Genomic DNA, 24,781 nt, shown 5'->3' on the forward strand with positions numbered 1-24,781 from the left:
AATCCACCTGACCTGCACATCTTTGGACTTTGGGAGGAGACTGGAGCATCCAGAGGAAATATGGGAAAAATGGAAAAACTCCACTCACGTGGATGGTTATCTTATTGGTGCAAAGTGATCAATAGTGTTCTCCAGGAATCTCTTTCTATGCTTTAATTGTTCACCATATTTATGAATTAGTGGTGGCTGAAGTTCCTTATCTAGGTTTTCAGATAGGGCTGCGTGGCAGGAACAGCACACGGGGCACACAAGAGCTGGTAATCACAAAGGGATATTCATTCACTGTGGGAAAATGAAGCTCAATGGGTAGAAATGTGAGGTTATCCAGTCTGAATCAATTAAGGCTAAATCAAATAATTTGTGAAGGAACAAAGAGTTGGAAATGAAAGTACACATCACTTTAAACTTGAAGATTGGAATAGAAGTCGCAATACAAAAGTTGGAAAGACGTTCTGCAGTTGCACACGGCATTAGTGAGACCACAGCTGGAATATTGCTAAGCTGAAAGCCATTCCACATACATCAATCGTTAAACCACCAAAGTAATTCCTTCAATTTATATCCCTGATGGCAGCTTAGCCAATGGGCCAAATGGCCTCCATTTGTGTGGGATCATTCTCTGAAATACAAGAATTCTTATTTTTAATTTTCAATACTTCAGCACATTTCTTTCACTGACGATGGAAGTTTTTATCTAATATTAAACTCAGGATGAGATCGGTGATTGTCATTTCTCTTGGAGTAAGAATTAGACAGGAGACCAAGCGTTGTGATGCATCACCCTCTTTACTTCATCGTGAGAATACATTCCCAGCAGTTAGAAAAATCACAGAAATGACAGAGGAATTATCATTCTTATCACATCTAGGAGTGCAATCTAATGTCATGGACATTATTGTTTTTTAATTCATTAATGGGATGTGGGTGTCACTGACTGGGCCAACATTTATTACTCATCCCCAGTATCCCTTGAGAAGGTGGTAGTTGAGCTGCCTTCTTCAATTTCTGCAGTCCATGCGCTGTACATCAACCCACAATGCCCTTGGGGAGACAATTCCCCAGGATTTTGACCCAACAGACAGTGAAGGATTCACTGGGTCAGTGAAGGATATTTCCAAGTCAGGATGATGATTGGTTTGAAGGGGAACTTGAAGGTGATGGTGTTCCCATCTATCTGCTGCCCTTGTCCTTTTGGTTAGAAATGATAGTGGATTTGGCAGGTACTATCTAAGGATCTTTGGTGAATTTCTGCAGTGCATCTTGTAAATAGTACACATTGCTACTACTGGAGCATCAGTGGTGGAGGGAGTGGATGTTTGTTGGTATGGTGTTAATCAAGCAGGATTCTTTGCTTTGGATGGTGTCAAGCATCTTGAGTGTTATTGGGAGCTGTACCCATCCAGGCAAGTGGGGAGTATTCCACCATACTCCTGAGGTTTGCCTTGTAGATAGTGAACAGGCTTTGGGGAGTTAGAAGGTGAGTTACTGTCTGCATTTCAAGTCTCTGACCCAGTCTTGCAACCGCTGCAATTATGTGGTGAATCCTGTTTAGTTTCTGATCAATGGTAATCTCCAGGATGTTGCGAGTGGGGCATTCAGTAATGGTGATACCATTGAATGCCAAACATCAATCTAACAATCTAACCATTGGGTCGTGAAAATGGTACCTAATTAGGTCAGCCTAATTTGTTTCAGTTCTAGGAAGCCCTAGTCATACCATGTCTGGTCTCTAAGGTCAATGGTGCACCAATGGATTGGCTTTGGATGGACTGCAGCTCCAATTCACAAGAATGGGCCGTGAGGGCTAAATGGTGAGAATGGGCAACATGGATGTGGCTTAAAATCTCCTGAGTCTAGAAGGTGAAGAGGTGACAGACATGAAAATGCAAAAAGAAACACAACACACACACACACACACACACACACAACAAACACACACACACACACACTCTCTCACTCACATTTCTATTGCCTACGATGTCTTCTCTCACCCACTGGCAGCTGCCCCAGCTCCTCCGTAACTAACCCTAAGTAGCTTCTGTCCACTCATTCGCTCAGGACACCAGCAGTAATAGCATGCCATCTCCTCTCATCTGTAAAAACGGCCCTCTCTCATTCCAGGAAGAATACAGTCCACAATGGGAGCTGGGCTGCCTGATATTCAGCTCCTCATTCATTATACGGACAGGATCCTGACTCTGACTGCCCAAGTGGCAGACTGATCATGCCCAAGTTCTCGGACTGGTATCACATGCTGCCCTTTGACTTCCTGTGCCAGTCCCTACTGAGCAGAAGTTATCCCCTTTTGATTGGACGGATGCCTGTTGACCAATATGACCACCTTCCTGAATTTGTGTCTGTGGGGCCTTAACTAATATGTTTGCAACATCCTTGAACACGGGTAAGGTCCTGGAGAATTGCTAATGTTGTCCCCTTGTTTAAAAAGGGTAGCTGGGATACACCAGGTAATTATAGACTGGTGAGACTGATGTCAGTGGTAGGGAAGCTGTTGGAGAAGATACTGACAGATAGGATCTATTCCCATTTGGAAGAAAATGGGCTTATCAGTGATCGGCAACATGGTTTTGTGCAGAGAAGGTCATGTCTTACCAACAATAGAATTCTTTGAGGAAGTGACAAAGTTGATTGATGAGGGAAGGGCTGTGGATGTCATATACATGGACTTCAGTAAGGTGTTTGATGAGGTTCCCCATGTTAGACTGAGGGAGAAAGTGAAGTTGCATAGGGTCCAGGGGATTCTGATTAGATGGATAGAGAACTGGCTGGGCAACAGGAGACAGAGAGCAGTAGTGGAAGGAAGTTTCTCAAAATGGAGAACTGTGACCAGTGATGTTCCACAGGGATCTGTGCTGGGATCACTGTTGTTTGTGATATACATAAATGATCTGGAGGAAGGTATAGGTGGTTTTATTAGTAAGCTTGTAGATGGCACTAAGATTAGTGGAGTAGCAGATAGTGAAGGGGACTGTCAGAGAATGCAGCAGAATATTGATAGATTGGAGAGATGGGCAGAGAATTGGCAAATGGAGTTCAATCTGGGCAAATGTGAGGTGATTTATTTTGGAAGATCCAATTCAAGAGTGAATCATACAGTAAATGGAAAAGCCCTGGGGAAAATGAATATACAGAGAGATCTGGGTGTTCAGGTCCTGAAGGTGGCAACGCAGGTCAATAGAGTTGTCAAGAAGGCATACAGCATGCTTCCCTTCATCGGACAGATTGGTGAGTACAAGAGTTGGCAGGTCATGTTACAGTTGTATAGAACTTTGGTTCGGCCACATTTGGAATACTGCGTACAGTTCTGGTCACATTACCAAAAAGGTGTGGATGCTTCGGAGAGGGTGCAGAGGAGGTTCACCAGGATATTGCCTGGCCTGGAGGGTGCTAGCTATGAAGAGAGGTTGAGTGGATTAGGATTATTTTCATTAGAAAGGCGGAGTGGAGGGGGGACCTGACTGAGGTCTACAAAATCACGAGAGGCATGGACAGGGTGGATAGCAAGAAGGTTTTTCCCAGAGTGGGGCTCTCAATTACCAGGGGTCACGAGTTCAAAGTGAGAGGGGAAAGGTTTAGGGGAGATATGTGTGGAAAGTTCTTTATGAAGAGGGTGGTGGGTGCCTGGAACGGGTAGAGGCGGGCATGATAGCGTCATTTAAGATGTATCGAGACAGGTACATGAATGGGCAGGGAGCAAAGGGATACAGACTCTTAGAGAATAAATGACAGGTTTAGATGGAGGACCTGGATTGGAGCAAGCTTGAAGGGCTGAAGGGCTTGCTCTTATGCTGTAAATTTCTTTGCTCTTTGTTCTTACATGGCAGGTCAAGGCAACAGTACAGTGGTAAATCTGGCTGAGGGAGAAAATACAGAAAGGCAAGGCAACATCACGATGCTGTATACATCAGGGTTGGCTCAAAGTGCTATGACAGGGAGGGAAAATCCCAGTGATGCAGCCTGCTCCAGTCCCTGAGCTGGGTGCATGCCCCTGAGCACAGTGTCCTTAATGTAGCATTACAACGAGAATTGTCGGGGAGCGCAAGATGCAGCTTTCAGTTCAGAAGCATCCCATAGATGGATCAGAGATGCACCATGTTAGGGATCATAGAAGCTGGCACATGTCGAATGCCAATGTCTATAGACGTAGGCTGCTTATAGTTTGTGCTTGCAGACCATACACTGAGATGCTGGTGCCTGGTTTCCAAGATGGAGGTCAATCAGAGCAAGCAGTGAATTGAATCTGCCAGATGCTAACTTTGGTTCACTTGCCAAATTTTCCTGATGTTGAGCATGTTTGGTGAGTTTGCCAAGATGGAACACTGAATGTTAATGAAGTGAGTTGGGCTGTTAACAAGGTATTTTAGTCAGTTGTTAACTCGCCACTGCCGAGTGAGAATCTCACTATTCCACTTGTGGGACTGTACAAGATGCTCCCAATATCCAGGTGGGCCTTGCTATACTCTTGTTGCCTGATTCTCCTGCACATCTTTCCGGAGCACACATTATTTGGATCCTCATAAGATTCTGCCCTTGGAACCCAACAACACACACCCAATACATACAATCCCAAAACACACGCACTCACACAAACAACACAAGCACTCCTAGATACATTCACACACCCCAAGACACACACGTACACACTCTCAGACATGTACACACATCCAGATAAACACGTGCACACACTCAGATATATACACACACAGCCAACATACACAGACACACACGCACACAGCAGCATGCCCTGATAAAACAAAATGCTGATAGTATTTGACAGTTAACCCAGGTTATTGTTACTGGACGCACGGTGAAGCCCGTTTGGATTCCATACTCCCAGGCTTTAGGCCAGTTCCTCTATCAGCTCAATCACTGCGCTGGCTGTACTCTGTCCGAAGATGAACACTCCACACAGGATGTTAATGGTTCCCCAGGCCATCGAAGACAACCTGCAGGCAAAACAATCACTCGATAAAATGGAAGCAACCAACAAAAGCAAGAGCCAATGATCAACTTGCCAAGTTTAGGCACTGTTGTTACGGCTCAAAGAAATACAGCAGATAACTGGTGCAAGCAACTCCCAGGAAAGGTAACATGATAACAATGAGAGGTGAGAGGGGAAAGATTTAAACGGAACTTAAGGAGCAATTTTTAGTTTCAAAGGATGATGTGTGTATGGAATGAGCTGACAGAGTAAGTGGTGGAGGCTGGTACAATGACAACATTTAAGAGGATTCTGGGTGGGTACACGAATAGGAAGGGTTTAGAGGGATATGGGCCAAATGCTGGCAAATGGGGCTGGATTAATTCAGTTATCTGGTCGGCATGGACGAGTTGGACTGAAGGGGCTGTATCCATGTTGTACAACTCCATGACTATGGTCTGGCCAGGAACATCCGCATCCTTTGAGCAAATATTTTTAAGAAAGGATATCCTTCAGAATGCCCTTGTAGCACTGTCTCGGCCTGTCAGTGGAGTGCAGAATAGAGAATCAACCTCTCCACAGGAGAAGATAGTGAGTGAGAGGGAGCATTTCCACCTCACATGGTCAGCCTAACAGTCCCTGGGAATGTCACAACGGAAAAGCATAACTCCAAGATGAAGGCAGGCATTAGCATTCCTACATGATCTTATGCCATGCTGATATTGGATAGGTACTGGGGGACGTGGTTGGAATTCTGAGGTCTGGAGGTTATTGAAAGCTTGTCAAGGCTCAGAGGTTTTGCTTTCCGTATCCTCTGTGATCCTCTGATAGGGAATTCCTTTCCTGCGGATGACTATGAAACACTCTAAGTGTTCATGCCTGGAGTCCAATTTCACATTGTGGAAAGAAGCCTTGGATTTACATAGCACCTTTCACAACCATTGGCTATCCCAAGATGTCTTGCAACCAATGAAGCACTTTTGAAGTCTTTCTTTGTTTTCTTTAGTGCAGAGGAGATTGAGAGGGACATGATTGAGATGTTTAAAACTATGAGGTGGATTAGACAGGAACTATTTCCATTCATGGAGGCGTCAGTGACCGGGGACATAGACTAAAGATAAAGAGCAGAAGGTTTAGAAGAGACATGAAGAAAAGCATTTTCACCCAGAGGGTGGTGGGAGTTTGGAACTCATTGCCTGTAAGTGTGATAGAGGCAGAAGCCCTCATAACATTTAACCAGTATTCAGGTGTACACTTACAATGCCAAAGCAGGCAAGGTACGGGGTTGGATGTTGGGAAATGGGATTAGAATAATTAGGTGGCTGGTGAAGTTTTTTTTCTGTGTGTCAGGTGTCAATAACCTGCCACAAGTATGTCTCTGCATCAGCGTGTGAAAAGGTGGCAGCCATTTTGAGCATGGCAACCTCCCAATCACAACAGTGAGATATGGACCACATCACTGCGATAATGTTCGAGGAATAATAGCTTTCTCTTCTTCCAGACAGCACTGCAGGATCTCAGAGGGGAGTGGTGGAAGTGGTGAGAGATTGCATTGTGACAATAATATTGCTTTAAGAGGTGTATTTTGTCCTGGTGTTTTTGAAGACAGCTTTAGACAGAGGTGTTGAGCTCTCTCTTTCAAGCCAATAAAGTAAACCGCTTGTGAGGCTTTGAGTTTTTCTAAAGTTGGAACAAAAGAAGCAGCATGAATGGGGGGAGTCAACCTTCCAAAGAACCAGGGGTTTAGTTTAGCTTTCTGTAGTTGTTGGGACTTTGAGGTTGGCCTTGGAAATTGTCTCTCTGCCAGAATCACACGTGAGACAATGTGTTTGACTGACTTTGCCTTTTCCAAGGGTGTGTTTATGGGAAGTTAGGATATTGGAAAAGTTGCTGTTTAGTTGTTAAATAACCTATTATTCTGTTAAGTTTCCCAACGGAGTTAAAATTATACCAATTCGTCTTTCTTCTTGCATTTTAACAGTTATGTAAGAATTAAGTGTGTATTGTTTCAAGCTGAGTAGTATAACCAATCGAATTACATCTGGAACACTGCACCTTACACTTGCCTTTAAGTAAGACAAAAGTTAGGGTATAACTTATCTCTTTGATATATTAGAAGGGGGTTTGATCTGGTTCATAACATCATCCAAAAGTCAGAGCTTGTGTAGGTAGCAGCTGGCTGCTGACTGTCTTTGGCTGCGGTTTACCTGATTCTGGGACACACAGGCCTTGCTTGCATGGTGCAGAATAGGCACAGGCCTGCAAGGGAGAGAAGGGAGATGATCAGACATGAACAATTCGCCTCGACACCAAAGTCAAAAAACAGAACAGGCCAGAAATACTCATCAGGTCCGGCAGCATCTGTGGAGGGACAGAGAGAAAAGCTCAGAGTCAGAGCTCTGTGACTGTTTGTCAGTCCCGAGTGTCGTTTCACACAATGTTTCACTGAAGTACACTCCCTCTTTGTCACATGTGCTTGTGTTGGTGTGGAGGTCAGGAAAGATCCCTTTACTTAAAGCAGAATGCTACCGAACAGAAGGGTTAGGGAGTCCTCATCCACAAATCAGAAAAAGTTAATATCCAGATTCAGTGGGTAATAGGGAAGGCAAATAGCCTTTAATTCAAAGGGAATAGACTATAAAAGTAGGGATGTTTCACTAAAACTATAGAAGCACTAGACAGACTAGAGCTGGAATACTGTGAACAGCTTGTAGTCCTTATTTAAGGAAAGATATACTGGCAGTGGATGCCATTGAGAGAAGCTCCACTCGGCTGATCCATGGTATGGAGGAACTGTCTTATGATGACAGCTTGAGTAGGTTGGGTTTGCACTCATTGGGGTTTAGAGGATTGACACATGACCTTATTGAAACATACAAGTTTCTGAGGGAATATGATGGAGTAGATATGGAGAGGTTGTTTTCCCTTGACAGAGAATGTAGGACCCAGAAGGCAAAATCTCAGAATAAGGAGTCACCCATTGAAGATAAAATTGAGAAGAAATTTATACTCTCAGGAGATAGTGAATCTGTGGAAATCTTTACCACAGAGGGATGCTGAGGCTGGGTTTTTAAGTTTACTGAATGCTGAGATAGACAGATCATTTTAATCAATTGGGGAAGTGAAGGGATATGGGAAAAAGATAGGAAAGTGGAGCTGAGGATTATCAGATCAGTCACGGTGGAGCAGAATCAATGGGCTGACTGGTCTACTTCTCTCCTATATCTTATGGTCTGGGAAGTGATGAAGTTTGGGTGCGTACACAATTGAAATATGGTTACAGAAGCCTCTGTGACTGAATAGCTGGCTGCACTAACCAGGTTTGGAACTTAGAATGGGCAGCGGGTGAGTAACTGGGTGGGGAAATTGCAGACACCCATGTCGCCCTGTAAAGACTAGGCCCGAAACCACGCTGCATTAGATTTAAAGCCTTATCTGTGACAGTGACCCCACTCCTGGCTGCTGCTGTCTGAGATAAGAACCCTGTAAAGACTAGGCCTGAATTCATACTGCACTAGATTTATAGGCTTACCTGGATACAGTGTTCCTGCCTCCTGGCTCCTGCTGCGCTGAGATAAATGCCTTGTAAAGACTAGGCCTGAGACTGCACTGCGCTAGATTTATAGGCTTACCCCGTTACTGTGTCCCTGCCTCCCGGCTGCTGCTGCTGCTTCTGTGAGATAAGAACCCTGTAAGGACTAGGCCTGAATTCATACTGCACTACATTTATAGGCTTACCTGGATACACTGTTCCTGCTTCCTGTCTGCTGCTGCTCTGAGATAAATGCCTAGTGAAGACTAGGCCTGAGTCTGCGCTGCGCTAGATTTATAGGCTTACCCAGTTACTGTGACCCCGCCTCCTGGCTGCTGCTGTTGCTGTGAGATAAGAGCCCTATAAAGACTATGCCCAAATCCAATGTGCGTTAGATTTGTCGTCTTCCCAGTTACCGTGTCCCAGCCTCCCAGCTGTTGATGCTGCAAGATAAATGCCCTGTAAAGACTAGCAACACAAGGTCTCGTATGGGTATAGAGAGCAAGCATTGCAGGGCAGAAAGTAAAAGAATAAAGGGAAACATTATCCAGTTGTCCCTCAGGATAGTGAACGAGGCCTGGGAATGGAGTCATTCGCACCCAAGGATGGTTGTCATTCCCAGATTCTGGAATAGCCTTACCCAGTGTATGCTGAGCTGTACCTGGGAAAATGAAAATGAAGAAAGCGCTGATGCCCCCGATGAGACTGATCACTTCGCTGATGTCTGGGACAAACTGTGCTATCACCATGGTGACCAGGAGCCAGCAAGTTGTCAGAAAGAGCCTCAGTCTCCTTTCGGATGATGCTGCGAGCATTACATTCTGAGGACGACACTTTACACACAGCTCCTGAATGACAGACCTCAGGAAGAGAAAGAGAGAGTGTAAATGGACCGAGGCAGACTCTCTCTCCATACCAAACTAGCTCACAGTCCCCTCCCACATGCTTTCAGTGTGGGAGCGAGTGCTGATCAGAGTGATCATCCACCCTCCCCTGTTCATCAGTTCTTCACACATTGGCAACACCACATTGACTCACTCAGAGTAGTCCTTTAGCTTAATGTGTTGTTCTGTCTCTTAACCAAAGTAGATTCAACAGAGTGGCCGTTCCAGAGGGCACTCAGAGTCAACAACAGGTTGCAGGTTTTGGATTCACACATAATCCCAGACTGAGCACAGTCAGTAGCTTCTCCGTCCTCAAGGAGAGTTGTGAAGAAGTTGAATTTATGCATAAAGTACCTCAGGCCTGCAGTTGATTTGCTTGATGCCTCAGGTTATTCTGACCACACGATAACCATTGCCAGGATACCGTGTTTTAGGCTCACCTATCCTGGGGAAATGCCGCCACACTATCTATCCTGCAACACCCCTTAAGTACCGTTATATGTTTCAGTCAGAAGCCAATGGTTAAATAAGAGAGACAGTTTGTATACATGTGCCCTACATTGGTTTGAGGTTTAAGCCTTGAACCGTGGTCGAATTCAATGTGTCCGAGAGGTTGACATAATCATGGATTGCTAGAATGATACATAACAGAAGGAGGCAAAGGAATGTAGGACACAGATGTTGGCCATTTGGCCCTTCAAACCTGGCATTTTAGCTTCACCTTCCCCCACAATCACCCTGTCGCCTCAGTTCCTTGATTACCTTTGTTTTGAATTTAATTGAATTGAGCATCCATAGCTTTCTGGGGTGAAGAATTCGAAAGGGTTACAACTTTTTGAGTGAAGAAATTACTCCTCATCTCAGTCCTGAATGAGCACTTCTGTACCCTTTGACTGTGTTCGAGGTTCGAGGTTCACCAGGCCAGGTGTTAGAATTGGAGGTAGGTGAGCACTTTGGGGACAGTGACAGTGATGGAGAGGGATAAGTGTGCACTGCAGGGCAAGAGTTATAGCTGGGGGCAGGGAAATTATGATGCGGTGAGGCACGACCTAGGATGCGTGGCTTGGAAAAATAGGCTTCAAGGCATGGGCACAATTGATATGTGGAGCTTGTTCAAGGAGCAACTATTGAGTGTCTTTGATAAGTATGTAGCTGTCAGGCAGGGAGGAAAGGGTCGTGTGAGGGAGCCGTGGTTTAATAAGGAATTGGAATCCCTTGTTAAATGGAAGAGGGCAGCCTATGTAAAGATGAGGCGTGAAGGTTCAATTGGGGCGATTGATAAGGTAGCCAGGAAGGATCTGAAGAGAGAGCTAAGAGCAGCAAGGAGGGGACATGAAAAGTCCTTAGTTGGTAGGATTAGGGAAAACCCAAAGGCTTTCTATAGGTATGTCAGGAATAAAAGAATGACTAGGGTAGGAATAGGTCCAGTCAAGGATAGTAGTGGGAAGTTGCGTGTGGAGGCTGAAGAGATTGGGGAGACACTGAATGAATACTTTTCGTCAGTATTCACTCAGGAACAAGACATTGTTGCCGATGTGAATATTGAGTCACAATTAATTAGAATGGACGGCTTTGAGGTATGTAGGGAAGAGGTGTTGGTCTATAGGGAAGAGGTCTGGAAAGGGTGAAAATAGATAAGTCCCCTGGGCCTGATGGCATTTATCCTAGGATTCTCTGGGAAGCAAGGGAGGAGATTGCAGAGCCTTGATTTTTATGTCCTCGTTGTCTACAGGAATAGTGCCAGTAGACTGGAGGCTAGCAAATGTGGTTCCCTTGTTCAAGAAGGGGAGTAGGGATAACCCTAGTAACTATAGGCCGGTGAGTCTCACTTCTGTTGTGGGCAAAGTCTTAGAGAGAATTGTAAGGGATAGGATTTATGAACATCTGGATAGGAATAATGTGATCAAGGATAGTCAGCATGGTTTTGTGAAGGGCAGGTCGTGCCTCACAAACCTTATTGAATTCTTTGAGAAGGTGACTAAGGAGGTAGACGAGGGTAAAGCGGTAGATGTGGTGTATATGAATTTTGGTAAGGCGTTTGATAAGGTTCCCCATGGTAGGCTACTGCAAAAGATACGGAGGTATGGCATTGAGAGTGAGTTGGAGGTTTGGATTAGGAATGGCTGGCTGGAAGAAGACAGAGGGTAGTAGTTGATGGTAAAGGTTCATCTCGGAACCTTGCGGTGTTCCGCAAGGATCTGTTTTGGGACCATTGCTGTTTGTCATTTTTATAAATGACCTGGAGGAGGGGCTAGAAGGTTGGGTGAGCAAGTTTGCGGATGATACGAAAGTTAGTGGAGTTGTTGACAGTGTGGAAGGATGTGTCAGGTTACAGCGGGATATAGATAAGCTGCAGAGCTGGGCAGAAAGGTGGCAAATGGAGTTCAATGTAGGTAAGTGTGAGGTGATTCACTTTGGTAAGAGTAACAAAAAGACAGGGTACTGGGCTAATGGTCGGATACTTGGTAGTGTGGATGAGCAGAGGGATCTTGGTGTCCATGTACACAGATCTCTGAAAGTTGCCTCCCAGGTAAATAGTGCGGTGAAGAAGGCATATGGCGTACTGGCTTTTATTGGTAGAGGAATTGAGTTCCGGAGCCCTGAGGTCATGTTGCAGTTGTATAAGACTCTGGTGCGGCCGCATCTGGAGTATTGTGTGCAGTTTTGGTCGCCATACTATAGGAAGGATGTGGAGGCACTGGAACGGGTGCAGAGGAGGTTTACCAAGATGTTGCCTGGTATGGTAGGAAGATCGTATGAGGAAAGGCTGAGGCACTTGGGGCTGTTTTCATTGGAGAAAAGAAGGTTTAGGGGTGACTTGATAGAGGTGTACAAGATGATTAGGGGTTTAGATAGAGTTGACCATGAGAACCTTTTTCCACGTATGGAGTCAGCTATTACGAGGGGGCATAGCTTTAAATTAAGGGGTGGTAGGTATAGGACAGATGTTAGGGGTAGATTCTTTACTCAGCGAGTCGTGAGTTCATGGAATGCCCTGCCAGTAGCAGTGGTGGACTCTCCCTCTTTATGGGCATTTAAGCGGGCATTGGAAAGGCATATGGAGGATAGTGGGCTAGTGTAGGTTAGGTGGGCTTGGATCGGCGCAACATCGAGGGCCAACGGGCCTGTACTGCACTGTATTCTTCTATGTTCTATGTTCTAGCCCTGGGGACAACAAACCTCTCACAACCTTACCTTGTAAAACCCCTTAAGAATATGTTTCAACTGAATCAGCTCTTATCATCAAAATTTATGTTCAGTCTGTCCCTCTCACCTCAGAAATTAATTGAGTGAACTGTCTTTACCCTCCCTCTAGGGTATGTGCCAAAAATGCACAGCGCTCTGAATGTGGCCTCACTAATGATTAAATTATTGTACTCAGACCTCTTTTCACTTACCCTCTGCATAATGACATTCGGAGTCTCTCAGAATGACACCATTTCCCAACTTATAAAATATTCTACTTATAGAGTCATACAGCATAGAAACAGACCCTTCGGTCCAACCAGTCCATGCTGACCATAATCCCAAACTAAACTAGTCCCACTTGACTGCACTTGGCCCATATCCCTCCAAACATTTCATTTCACTGCATTAACAAGTTGCCCCTGAAGACTTTTTAAAATCTTTCTCCTCTCATCTGAAAAATATGTCCCCTAGTTTTGAAATCGCCCACCCTCATGAAAAGACACCTGCCATTCACCTTATCTATACCCGTCATGATTTTATAAACCTCTATGAAGTCATCCCTCGACCTGATATGTTCGAGTGAAAAGAGTCCCAGGCTACTTTTATCCTCCAACGAAACTAACACCACGTGATATTCTATTTGCTATGTTCTTTCCACTCGCTGTATCTGTTGATGTATTTTCTACCTCCTCACAGCTTACGTTCCCAACTAATAGTACATCTTGGACCTCTAGATACTTTCTAACAACCTATTCAGAGATATCACTGCATACCTCTGGAGGAGATGGGAATTGAATCCTGGCTCAGAGGTAGGGATATCGCCACTGTACCACTCGACTCCCTCATCAAATGCTTGATTTAAAGTTGTAAGACTGATCTTGCTGATTAGAATCATAGAATCCTGACAGTGTGGAAGCAGGCCATTTGGCCCATCAAGTCCGCACCACCCTTCCAAAAAGCATTCCACCCAGATGCCACCTCCCCCCCGCCCCCCATCCTATCCCTATAACCCTGCATATCCCAAGGCTAATCCCCTAACCTATACATCCCTGAACACTACAGGTTATTTAACATGACCAATCCACCTAACCTGCACATTTTTGGATTGTGAGAGGAAACACACACAGTCACAGGGAGAATGTGCAAACTCCACACAGACAGTCGCCCGAGGACAGAATCGAAGAGTGCGGTGCTGGAAAAGCACAGCAGGTCAGGCAGCATCCGAGGAGCAGGAAAATCAACGTTTCAGGCATAAGCCCTTCATTAGAAGTCAAAGGCTTATGCCCGAAATGTCGACTCTCCTGCTCCTTGGATGTTGCCTGACCGGCTGTGCTTTTCCAGCACCACACCCTTGGACTCTGATCTCAAGCATCTGCAGTCCTGACTTTCTCCTTTTTACCCGAGGGCAGAATCCCTGGTGTTGTGAGGTGCCAGTGCTAACCACTAAGCCGCTGTGCCTCCCGATTACTGACTGTAGCCTGCCAACACAAAGATAGCCTGTTTAATTCCTATCATGTTTTCTGTCCGTTAATCAATCCTCTGTCTGAGCTGACATTTTACCCCAGTCCCTTGAGTCCTATGTTGTGTGACATTGCCTTGAACATATTCATCAAGTCCTCCTGGAAGAACTCAAATGCACCACTGCTCACCCCTTATGGACCCCCATTAGTTAAAAAGACAAAATCTCTTTGGCAGAGTAGTCGGATTAATTCTAAAGTCTACTCTTTTCCCATATCAATGTATTTATTTCCCCTTTGAGTATTAATTTTATTATTTTCTGAATTTTACTGTTGACTGTGTTTCCAGCCCCTTTCTGTGCAGTGCTATACAGCCTACAATTCACCCTGTCAAGAATCTTTCCTTCTGTCATCTTAATTTCCATTAAACTGTGCTTCAAGTTAATCCACCTCACTGTCTCTGGCCCAAGGAGCCCAACACAGCACCTTCACTTATGTTCTATATTCCTTCATTAATATATCATGGAACACAATTGCATATTAACAGCTTCCTAATATGCTTCAATCATTCATGTGCAGACACCCCGACATATTACTGTTCCTCCACCCCCTTTCAAACATTATCGTTGCATCTCCTCATCAGAACATAAAAACTAGGGGCAGGAGCAAGCAATTCAGTCCCTCAAGCTTGCTCCGCCATTAGATACATCAAGGCTGAAGCCACCTTCATTGAGTGCATTGAGTATAGGAGTTAGGATATCATGTTGCAGCTGTACAGGACATTGGTGAGGCCATTTTTTGGAATACTGCATTCAATTCAGGGTTCCCTGCTATAAGAAAGATGTTGTTAAACTTGAAAGGGTGCAGAAAAGATTTACAAGAATGTTGACGGGGCTGAAGTTTTGGGGTTGAATAGGCTGGGGCTGTTTTCACCGGAGCATTGGAGACTGAGGGGTGACATTACAGAGGCATATGAAATCGTGAGGAGCATGCACAGGGTGAACAGCCAAGGTCTTATTCCAGGGTAGAGGAGTCCAAAACTACTGGAAATACATTTAAGGTGAGAGGGGAAACATAACAAAGGGACCTAAAGGGCAACATTTTCACACAGAGGGTGGTGCAGGTGTCGAATCAGCTGCCAGAGGAAGTGATGATGGCTGGTACAATTACAACATTTAAAAAGCATTTGGATGGGTATATGAATAGGAAAGGTTCAGAGGGATATGGGCCAAATGCTGGCAAATAGAGCTAGATTAATTTCGGATATCTGGTCAGAATGGATGAGTTGGACCGAAGGGTCTGTTTCTATGCTGCACAACTCTATGACTCTGTCTTGGCCTCGACTCCATTTCCTTCCCTTTCTCTCTGTAGCTAAGACCAAATTGTGGAATGTAGTACCATAGTGGTAATGCCACTGGATAGTAATCCTGATGCTCATGTTAATGCACTGGGGGCACGGTTCAAATCGCACTGCAGAAGCTGGTGGAAATCTAAAACTAATTTATTAAAATGCTAGTCTCATAATGGGGACTGTGACAACTATCATCTATTCTTGTAAAACCTATCTGGGTCATTATTGTAATTCAGGGAAGGAAATTTACTTTCCGTCCCAGCCTGGCCTCTCTGAATTCAGACCCACAGCAGATGGGGGCTGACTCTCAACTGTCCTCTAAAATAATCGAAGGAAGGTGCTGAGTTCGAGGACAATAATTGAAGGAAGATGCTGAGTTCAAGGACACTTTAGGATAGGTGACAAATAATGCCCAGCACCCATGAATAAAAAGAGAAAATACCATTTCATACAAGCCTCTGTTAAATTCGATATAAAATTAACCTCGTCATTTCGCTAGATTTCTCCTCCTCTGTTTGTACTCTTCTATATAACTTTCCTCTGAATTCTTCACTTGTTTTGAACATTTGCATCAGAGAGTGGAATTCTCTTCCACAGAAAATGACTGAGGCATGTTTTCCAGAAGGGGTTTGGTAGTGTCCTCAGGGCTAAAGGAATCAAAAGGTATGGGGAGAAAGCGGCAACAGGGTACTTAAGCCATGATCGTACTGAATGGCCAGTGAACCTGAAGGACCGAATGCTCCTATTGCCCATATTTCTATGACAACAAAGAGCACACATTGTCATCAAGGATTACACAGCCAAGTAGTGCTGGCCCTTTAATCAACTACTGCAGCATGGCTGACGCCCAGAGAGGGTAACACTGAGTGGAAGTGCAGTCCTGAATCACTCTCTGTCCAATGGGCCATGGCGTGGCAAATGGAGTTTGGATAAGGTAAATGCGAGGTGTTGCATTTTAGCAAGACGAACCAGGGTGGGACTTACACAGTTAATGGTCGGGCCCTGGGGAGTCTTGTCAAACAGAGAGACCTCGGGGATTGACCTGGGGGTTCAGGTACATACTTCCTTGAAAGTGGCCTTCATTGGTCAGAGAACTGAGTACAGGAGTTGAGACATTGAGACATGTATAAGACATTCACAAGGCCACTTTTGGAGGACTGCGTCCATTTCGAGTCGCCCTCCTATCAGAAATATGTTGTTAAACTGGAAAGGCTAGAGAAAAGACGAACAAGAATAGCACCAAGACTGGAGGTTTTAAGCTATAAGGAGAGATTGGATAGGCTGGGACCTTTTCCCTGGAGTTTAGGAGGCTGAGGGTGGCCCTATAGAGGTTTATAAAATCATGAGGGGCATCGATAAGGTGAATAACGAAGGTCTTTGCCCCAGAGTTGCGGAGTCCAAAGCAAGAGGGCATAGATTTAGGGTGAGAGGGGAAAGATTCAAAAAGGACCTGAGGGGCAACCTTTTCACACAGGATGATGTGAATATGGAATGAACTGCCACACAACATGGTGGAGGAAGTTACAATTACAACATTTAACGGACATTTGGAGTGCTGCATGGCTCAGAAAGGTTTAAAGAGATATGGGTCAAATACAGGCAAATGGGTCTCGTTCATTTTAAGATATCAGGTTGGCATGAAAGGATTGGACCCAAAGGGTCTGTTTCAGTGCTATATGACATTGTACTCTCTGACTCTTTGAGTTTTGCAACATCCCACTGAGTATTCGGACTATCATCCTAGTGATACAATTGCACAAAGTTTGGAAAATCACAGCATACCTGCCCAAATGGAGTATTATAGGATAGATGGTGATGATGGAGATCCCAAACAGCAGTCTTCCTATTATAATTAACACCTCATTGTCTGGGTATGACATTAACATATCTGCAGCCACATCTGTACCAAATGTTAAGTATCCGTACATTCCTAGAATAAACCACAGCAGTTGTCCAGTTTACAGAGTTGCTTTTCCAAGAAGACAATGTAAGCTCAGCTCTAGGTACTGTACCTAGTGATCCCTTGCTGAACAGGGCACCCACAGGAACTGATAGTACACCCACAGATCCCCTAACTTAACAGAATCATTGAATTCCTTTAAAGTGGAAGCAGGCAATTCAGCCCATCAAATCTACACCCTGATGTGCATCCAACCTAGACCCACCCTATCCCTGTAACTAAATATTTCCCATAGCTAACCCCTACAGAGCAATTTAGATGGCCAATCCATCTAACCTGCACATCTTTGGACTGTCGGAGGAAACTGGAGCATCTGGAGGAATCCCAGGCAGACACACCCAACCACAGAGGCTGGAATCAAACTTGGGTCCTTGGTGCTGTGAGGCAGCAGTGGTAACCACTGAGCCACCATGCCACAGAAAGTGCTTGCCACTTAAACTAAGCTGCTCTAACTTGTACTGCTGAATCTCACCGGTGTCTGAAAAAAGCACTTGGCAGTGGATAATTTACAGGCTTTTAATTGACTTTCTGTGGCACAGCACGGTTTTGGAGTCAGTTAGCTTAATCTCCTCTCCCTGCTCCATCTCCTGCATTTGAGTGAAGAATTGTTGTCTGTTAAAAAAAAGGAACTGCAGATGTTGGAAATCTAAAACAAAAACAGGAATTGCTGGAGAATCGCAGACATCCGGCATCATCTGTGGAGAGAAATCGGGTCCAATGACACTTCTTCAGAATATCCAATCAAAACAAGGGTCAATGCACCACAAATGTCAACTTTGATTCCTCTCCACAGATGCTGCCAGGCTGCTGAGATTTTCCAGCAACTTCTGATTTTGTTATTATTGTTTGCAGTAGGTTATTTATTGGGTAGCATCAGATGGTTCTTGCTGCATTATGTCAATGATGGATGACAGGAGAGTGTCTGAGACCATGAGAGTTTCAGGAAGAGATGAGAAGTAAAGATGCCAAAACAGGATTTGATTTTTATATTGGCAGACTGTGAACAGGGCAGAACTGCAAGAATCAATGCTGGAGCCTCTGATATGTGTAGCTTATACTCATGATTTAGAGAAAGAACCAGGAGAGTCATGTGTGAACATTAAACTAGGAGAGAAAGTAAGCTGCGAGGGGGATACAGAGAGTTACAGATAGGTGAGGTGAGTGAGCAACAAAGTGACCATGCAAGTGACCACACTTATGCAGGACAGCGCATAACTACAGAAAATAATGTGCTTTTAAAAAGGTGTGGGACTTATAAATGCCAATATTCAGAGAGATTTGGGTGTGCATGTACTGTAAGGAATGCAGAGGGTTAGCGGGCAGGTATAGAAAGTGATTAGGGAGGCAATCATTATGCTGGTCTTTATTATAACTGGGATTGGAGTACAAGAACAAGGAAATCTTGTGGAAATTTCTGTTGAAACCAGACATGGAGAACAGCGTGCAGTTTTTGATCTCTACGTAAGGGATGTAATGTTGGAGATGATGCAGTAAAGGTTCATCAGGTTGGTTCCTGGGCTGGGAGAGGTGTATAATCTTGAATTGTTGAGTAAACTGAGTCTGTACAGTTTGAAGAATGAGAGATGATCTCACTTAAGTATTCTGAAGGTTAGGCTGGGTCCTAACTAGGGAATCTGGAAAAATGGGGCACAGTATCAGGAGAAAGAGATCAAATACTTAGGAGCAAGATAGAAAGTAGCAATATTTTCAATTTCTTCACTCAAAGCATTGTGGACTTTTGAAATTCGCTACACCAGAGAGTGACTGATGTATTGGGTACATTTAGGATGAAATCCCCCCTGAAATGGATGGTAATTGGTAGGAGCTGAGGCAGAAGGCCAGATATGATTGGAGGACTCGATGAGACAAATTATCTATCCCTGCTTTATTGCATATATTTGTAACATCATCGCCATCACTGCTACTATCACCATAGACGGGAGCTCCATCCCCATGACTTCTCCTACCTGCCTATCTTCCTTTCCACCTATCCACTCCACCCTCCTCTCTGACCTATCACCTTCATCCCCACCCCCATTCACCTATTGTACTCTATGCTACTTTCTCCCCACCCCCACCCCTCCTCTCATTTATCTCTCCACTCTGCAGGCACCCTGCCTCTATTCCTGATGAAGGACTTTTGCCCGAAACATCGATTTTCCTGCTCCTCGGATGCTGCCTGACCTGCTGTTCCAGCACCACTCTAATCTAGAATTTGGTTTCCAGCATCTGCAGTTCTTGTTTTTACCTAGTTGATTGTTACCCTCACTTGTTACCTGTACTTGTAACCAACTCCCTCCTTATCATTGGAATCCACCTCCCCCCTCATTTATCAAAGAAATCCCAAAGTGAGGAAGTAGGCCATTCAGTTGAGCAATTCTACATCGATACTCTGATGAACATCCCACCCAGACCCAGTCCCATACCATATCCCTATAAACATGCATTCCCCATGTAATCCACCTATCCTGCACACCCCTAGATGCTCCGGGCAATTTAGCATGGCCAATTCACTTAACTTGCATGTGTTTGGAAACCAGAGAAAACCCATGCAGACGTGGGGAGAATATGCAAACTCCACACAGACAGTCGCTCGAGGCTAGAATTGAACCTGTATCCCAGGCGCTGTGAGGCAGCAGTGCTAACCACTGAGCCAAGGTGCCACCCTGTTATTGATATATTCAACATATAATCCCTACAGTGTGGAAACAGGCCATTTGGCCCATTTGACCCTCCGAAGAATATCCCACCCAGACCCACTCCCCTCCCTATTACTCTATATTTACTCCCGACTAATGCACCTAGCCTACACATCCCTGAACCCTATGGCCAATTCACCGAACCTGCACATTCTTGGATTATAGCAGGAAACCGGAGCACCCAGAGGAAACCAATGCAGACATAGGGAAAACATGTAAACTCTACACAGTCAGTTGCCAAGGCTGGAATTGAACTCGGGTCCCTGGCGCTATGAGGCCACTGAGCCACCGTGCCACCCATTTACCTTTAAACTTTCTGTTGAGATTAGGGGCAGCTCTAGGGATAAGACTTTTGCCTCCAATTAGCTTTTTGACATCTCAAACGCATGACTTCCCCTCAATGGGGGTGGGGGGCAGAGGGCAGGGGAGTGGAATCAGAGCTATTCAGCCATGAGGTGCATTACAGCCTTGCTTGAAGCTTCCTTGTCTGAGGACCACTATCCAATTGAGGGTCACTAGATGGGGAGCACAGGCAGAATCTTGTCTGATTATTTTCTCCCTCTGGAAGCCAGAGACTCTAATGTATTCCCAAATCCGATTCCATTGAGATTCAGGATGGTACACAACACATTCTAGTTAGAGAGAATCCAGCTCTTGTGCATTGACCCAATGAGTTCATGTGGAATCCAGCGCTTTTCATTTTAAATAAAAGGGAAGTGAAAATTAGCATGTCTGAGGAGTGAAGGATGAATGTTGCATTGCTGCATTTTTACCAGTGATGGAGTAAATTAGCAGACACGCCACCATAGAGAGGACAGAGATGAGGATCCAGTGGGAGAGTTTCCTGTTCTCCATCCTGCTGTAGATTGCCACACTGGCCTCATGACACTGCAACACAGGCACAAAGATTCACATCAACGCTCTGAGAGCAGACAGCAATTTCCTTCATATCACTCCCCTCCCAGAAGTATCCCTTTTAGTGACAGATCATTACATCCGGTCGATTGGATATCCAGCAACGGGAATGAAAGAGAGGGTTTGTATTTACGTAGCATCTTTCACCTCCTTAGGACATCCAAAAGAGTTTTGTTTTAAGTGCCGGTGCCGTATGTTTGAAGTGCAGTTGTTGTTCCAAGGTAGGAACCCATCAAAACGTTTACATAGAACATAGAACACACAACATACAGCATAGAACATAGAATATAGAACAGTACAGCACAGGCCCTTCAGCCCAAGATATTATGCTGAACATGATGCCAAACTGAAGTAATCTCTTCTGCCTGCCCTTGGTCCATATCCATCCATTTCTCACATACTCATGTGCTTATCTAAAAGTGCCTTAGATGTCACTACTGTATTAGCCTTCACCACTATACCTGGCAGTGTGCTCGAGACTCCTATCACTCTCTGTGTAAAAATCTTGCCCTTCCCATCTCCTTTGAACTTTCCTCCCTCACCTTAAATGCACACCCTCTACTGTTAGACATTTCAACTCTGGGAAAAAAGTTCTGGCCGTCAACCCTATCTATGCAATTTACACAAAGCAACACACACACACACACACACACACACGCAGACACACACACACATTCACACTCACACACACACACTCACACACACACACACAGACACACACACACACACACACAATGGGGGAATAACCTACTCTTTTTTAGCTATTATCACAGGATGTCTGATGTTTGCCCAAGAACTGGCTAATTGATGCTATAGTTAGTTGACATAATGTGCTCAGATCTATGGAGTGGGAGTTAACTGCATGATTGAATTAGGAGGACAAGATTGTGAGGAGAGAATTCAAGAATGCATGTTACAATGGCTTCATATTTAATAATTATTGTAGACCTGTGTTTGAAGGGGTGAGAATACCTGAACTGGTTTTTGAACACGTCAATGAAAGAACAGCAGAACTGTTTTTTAACAAGGTATTTGTTAGAAGTCATACATCTTGTGATAACTACTGGAGACTCCCTGATAGGTTTCTGTTGGTTAGGTTATAGAGTCATAGGATTGTAGAGCATGGAAACAGACCCTTCTGTCCAACTCATCCATGCTGACCAGATATCCTAAATTAATCTTAGATTGTTGCTTCTGTGTTGGAGGTTGTTTTGAGTTTTCAGGTGGGGAAAAGGAAGAGCTTCCCAGCTGAGATCTCCTATTTTGAAATAGAAACCCTCTTGCGCATCCAGTGTGATACCTGTTGGAACTCCTGCCAAGCATCCAGAAGAATCCTTGAGACTGTCTTCCATAAGGAAGCTGAATAGGCAAAAAAGATCCCAGAGACATCCTCCATTGTACACTAGAACATGAGACTGACAACTATCTGACCATTCCACATCTCATAAAGTCATGGAGTCATGCAGATTTAAAACACAACCCCTCAGCCCGTTGAGTCTGTGCTAGTTTCAGATTCGGGTGATTTTTTTTCCCTTCATATCCTGTCTTTCCAGGCCCAAAACTGTTTACAGTAATCCTCCTGAGGTCTGCCTAACACCCTGTATTAGATTAGATTAGATTACAGTGTGGAAACAGGCCCTTCGGCCCAACAAGTCCACACCGACCCGCCGAAGCGAAACCCACCCATACCCCTACATTTACCCATTACCTAACACTACGGGCAATTTAGTATGGCCAATTCACCTGACCCTGCACATCTTTGGACTGTGGGAGGAAACCGGAGCACCCGGAGGAAACCCACGCAGACACGGGGAGAACGTGCAAACTCCACACAGTCAGTCGCCTGAGTCGGGAATTGAACCCGAGTCTCTGGCGCTGCGAGGCAGCAATGCTAACCACTGTGCCACCGTGCCGCCCAAAATTATACATCATTCTCTTTTAAATAAAGGCAATCATTCTGTTTGCCTTCCCTATTACCAGCTGAACTTGGATACTAGCATTTTGTGATTTATGCACAAACATGCCTAAATTCATCCATTCTATGGATTTCTTGCATACTTTCTCAATTTACATAATATTCAGCTCTTCCATTCTTTCTGTCAAAGAGCATAATCTCGCATTTCCTACATTATATTCCATTTGCCAACTTTTGCACACCCATTTAACTTCTGCACAAAATTTGTGTCATCTCCACCACTGGCCTTCCCATCTATTTTTGTCATCTGCAAACTTGGTAATAGCATATTCAATTTCCTTGTCCAAGTCATTAGTGTATATTTGTTAGAACCCTCGCTGATCTAACAATGTTGATTTATGAGCTGGAAATGACTGGTGGACACTGGGACAACTTGTGGTATAATAAAAAAAAGACCAAACAGGCTTTGTTTGTTTGTGAGACTAGTCCTGGTGGATAATTGCAGACTGACCTGTGGTTAAGAAGGTTCCAGTGGACTCAGCAATCCCCAGGGAGAGCATTGTCTTTTTTTTAAACAGCACAAGTTGGCTATTAATGACACCATTACCTGAGAATTGGTTCTAGCAAGAAGAGACTCTATGTTCAACCAAGTGGCAGTTGTTGAATATAATTGAAACACCAGGAGGAGTTGATCAATCAATTAAGAACCAGAATTAAAGTTTTTTTCTTTGCTATGTTTACGAGGAGATGATTCTGGGCTGCTGCCGTAACAGCATGAAGATTGGAAAGCTTCCTGCCTGATCTGAGGCACCAGCTTCTGGAAGTCTAAAGTGTGGAAAGCTGAGATAGATGCTCTGCTGTCTTTGACTGGGTGAACTGAGAAGCTGACCATGAACAATGTTTCAGCAAAGTACAGCCTGGAAGACCACAGTTATGCCTATGAAACAATGCATCGTGAAAGCTACTTAAGTAGCCTTGTTAGATTTGTTATTTTCTTTCATTTACCCCATAATTCTCTGGGTTTGTTTATTCTGCTGTCTTTTGTTTGAATGGGGGCTGAAAACAAGTTTTTCAGTTTAAAGCACAGGCATTAATTAGCTCACCATAGCATTTAATTTTATCTTTGCTTAAATTATGTATTTAATAAATGGTTACATCTTATGTTTAAGATGCAAATTCAGTATCTATAAATTAACTGCACACAGTCTGTGATTGGTTGGTCAGAAATCAGTTTTGGGACCATTGGAGTGATTATTTGGGAGACTTCAGGTTAATTATACAGTGCAGCGAATGCAGAGGTAGAAAGACTGATTTGGTTTGGCTCGTTGTCTTAACAATTGTAAACAATTGTAGCACTAACACTAACACTAACACTGATTGCTGGGGTACTTCACTAGTTACAAGTTGTCACCCTGAAAATGTGTCCTTTATCCCCAACTCTGTGCCTTCTATTAGACAGTCAATCCTTTATCCAGAATGTGAATGTAGGTACCAAAGCTTTTGTAGCAATCAGCAGATCTATGAAGACATGAAGGTGATGGTGGATAGTTGCTTTTCAGGCTGGAGACTTATGACCAGCAGGGTGTTGCAAGGATCAGTGCTGAGTCCACTTCTTTTTGTCATTTATGTAAATGATTTGGATCTAAATATAAAAGGTATGGTTAGTGAGTTTGCAGATGACACCAAAACTGGCGGTGTAGTGGACAGTGAAAAAGGTTATATCAGAGTACAATGGGGCCTTGAACAGATGGGCCAGTGGGTTGAGGAGTGGCAGATGGGAGTGTAATTTAGATAAATGTGAGGTGCTGCGTTGAGTCTCGGTATGGGGAGGTCATGTTGCAGCTATACAGGACATTGATTAGGTCACTTTTAAAATAATGCAATCAATTCTCGTCTCTCTGCAATAGGAAGGACATTGTGAAACTTAAAAGCGTGCAGAA

At 44.3% G+C, this 24,781-nt stretch overlaps 1 protein-coding gene across 1 annotated transcript in view; it reads right to left on the reverse strand.

The window, feature by feature from the left end:
* Positions 1-773: 773 nt before the first annotated feature.
* The window catches only part of slc38a8a (solute carrier family 38 member 8a), a 51,352-nt gene continuing 27,344 nt past the window's right edge, over positions 774-24,781 (reverse strand). Inside the window, exons 6-10 of the mRNA XM_043707379.2 lie at positions 20,785-20,899; positions 17,135-17,282; positions 9,133-9,332; positions 7,147-7,198; positions 774-4,964 (exon numbers count right to left, since the gene is read on the reverse strand). Of these exons, the coding sequence (XP_043563314.2) occupies positions 4,859-4,964; positions 7,147-7,198; positions 9,133-9,332; positions 17,135-17,282; positions 20,785-20,899 (621 nt within the window). The 3' untranslated portion in view covers positions 774-4,858. The remainder of the gene's footprint in view (positions 4,965-7,146; positions 7,199-9,132; positions 9,333-17,134; positions 17,283-20,784; positions 20,900-24,781) is intronic.

This window comes from Chiloscyllium plagiosum, unplaced genomic scaffold (assembly GCF_037043375.1).
Source record: "Chiloscyllium plagiosum isolate Xiang-an unplaced genomic scaffold, Cpla_swu_hap1 HiC_scaffold_17, whole genome shotgun sequence".
NCBI classification, from domain to species: Eukaryota; Metazoa; Chordata; class Chondrichthyes; order Orectolobiformes; family Hemiscylliidae; genus Chiloscyllium; species Chiloscyllium plagiosum.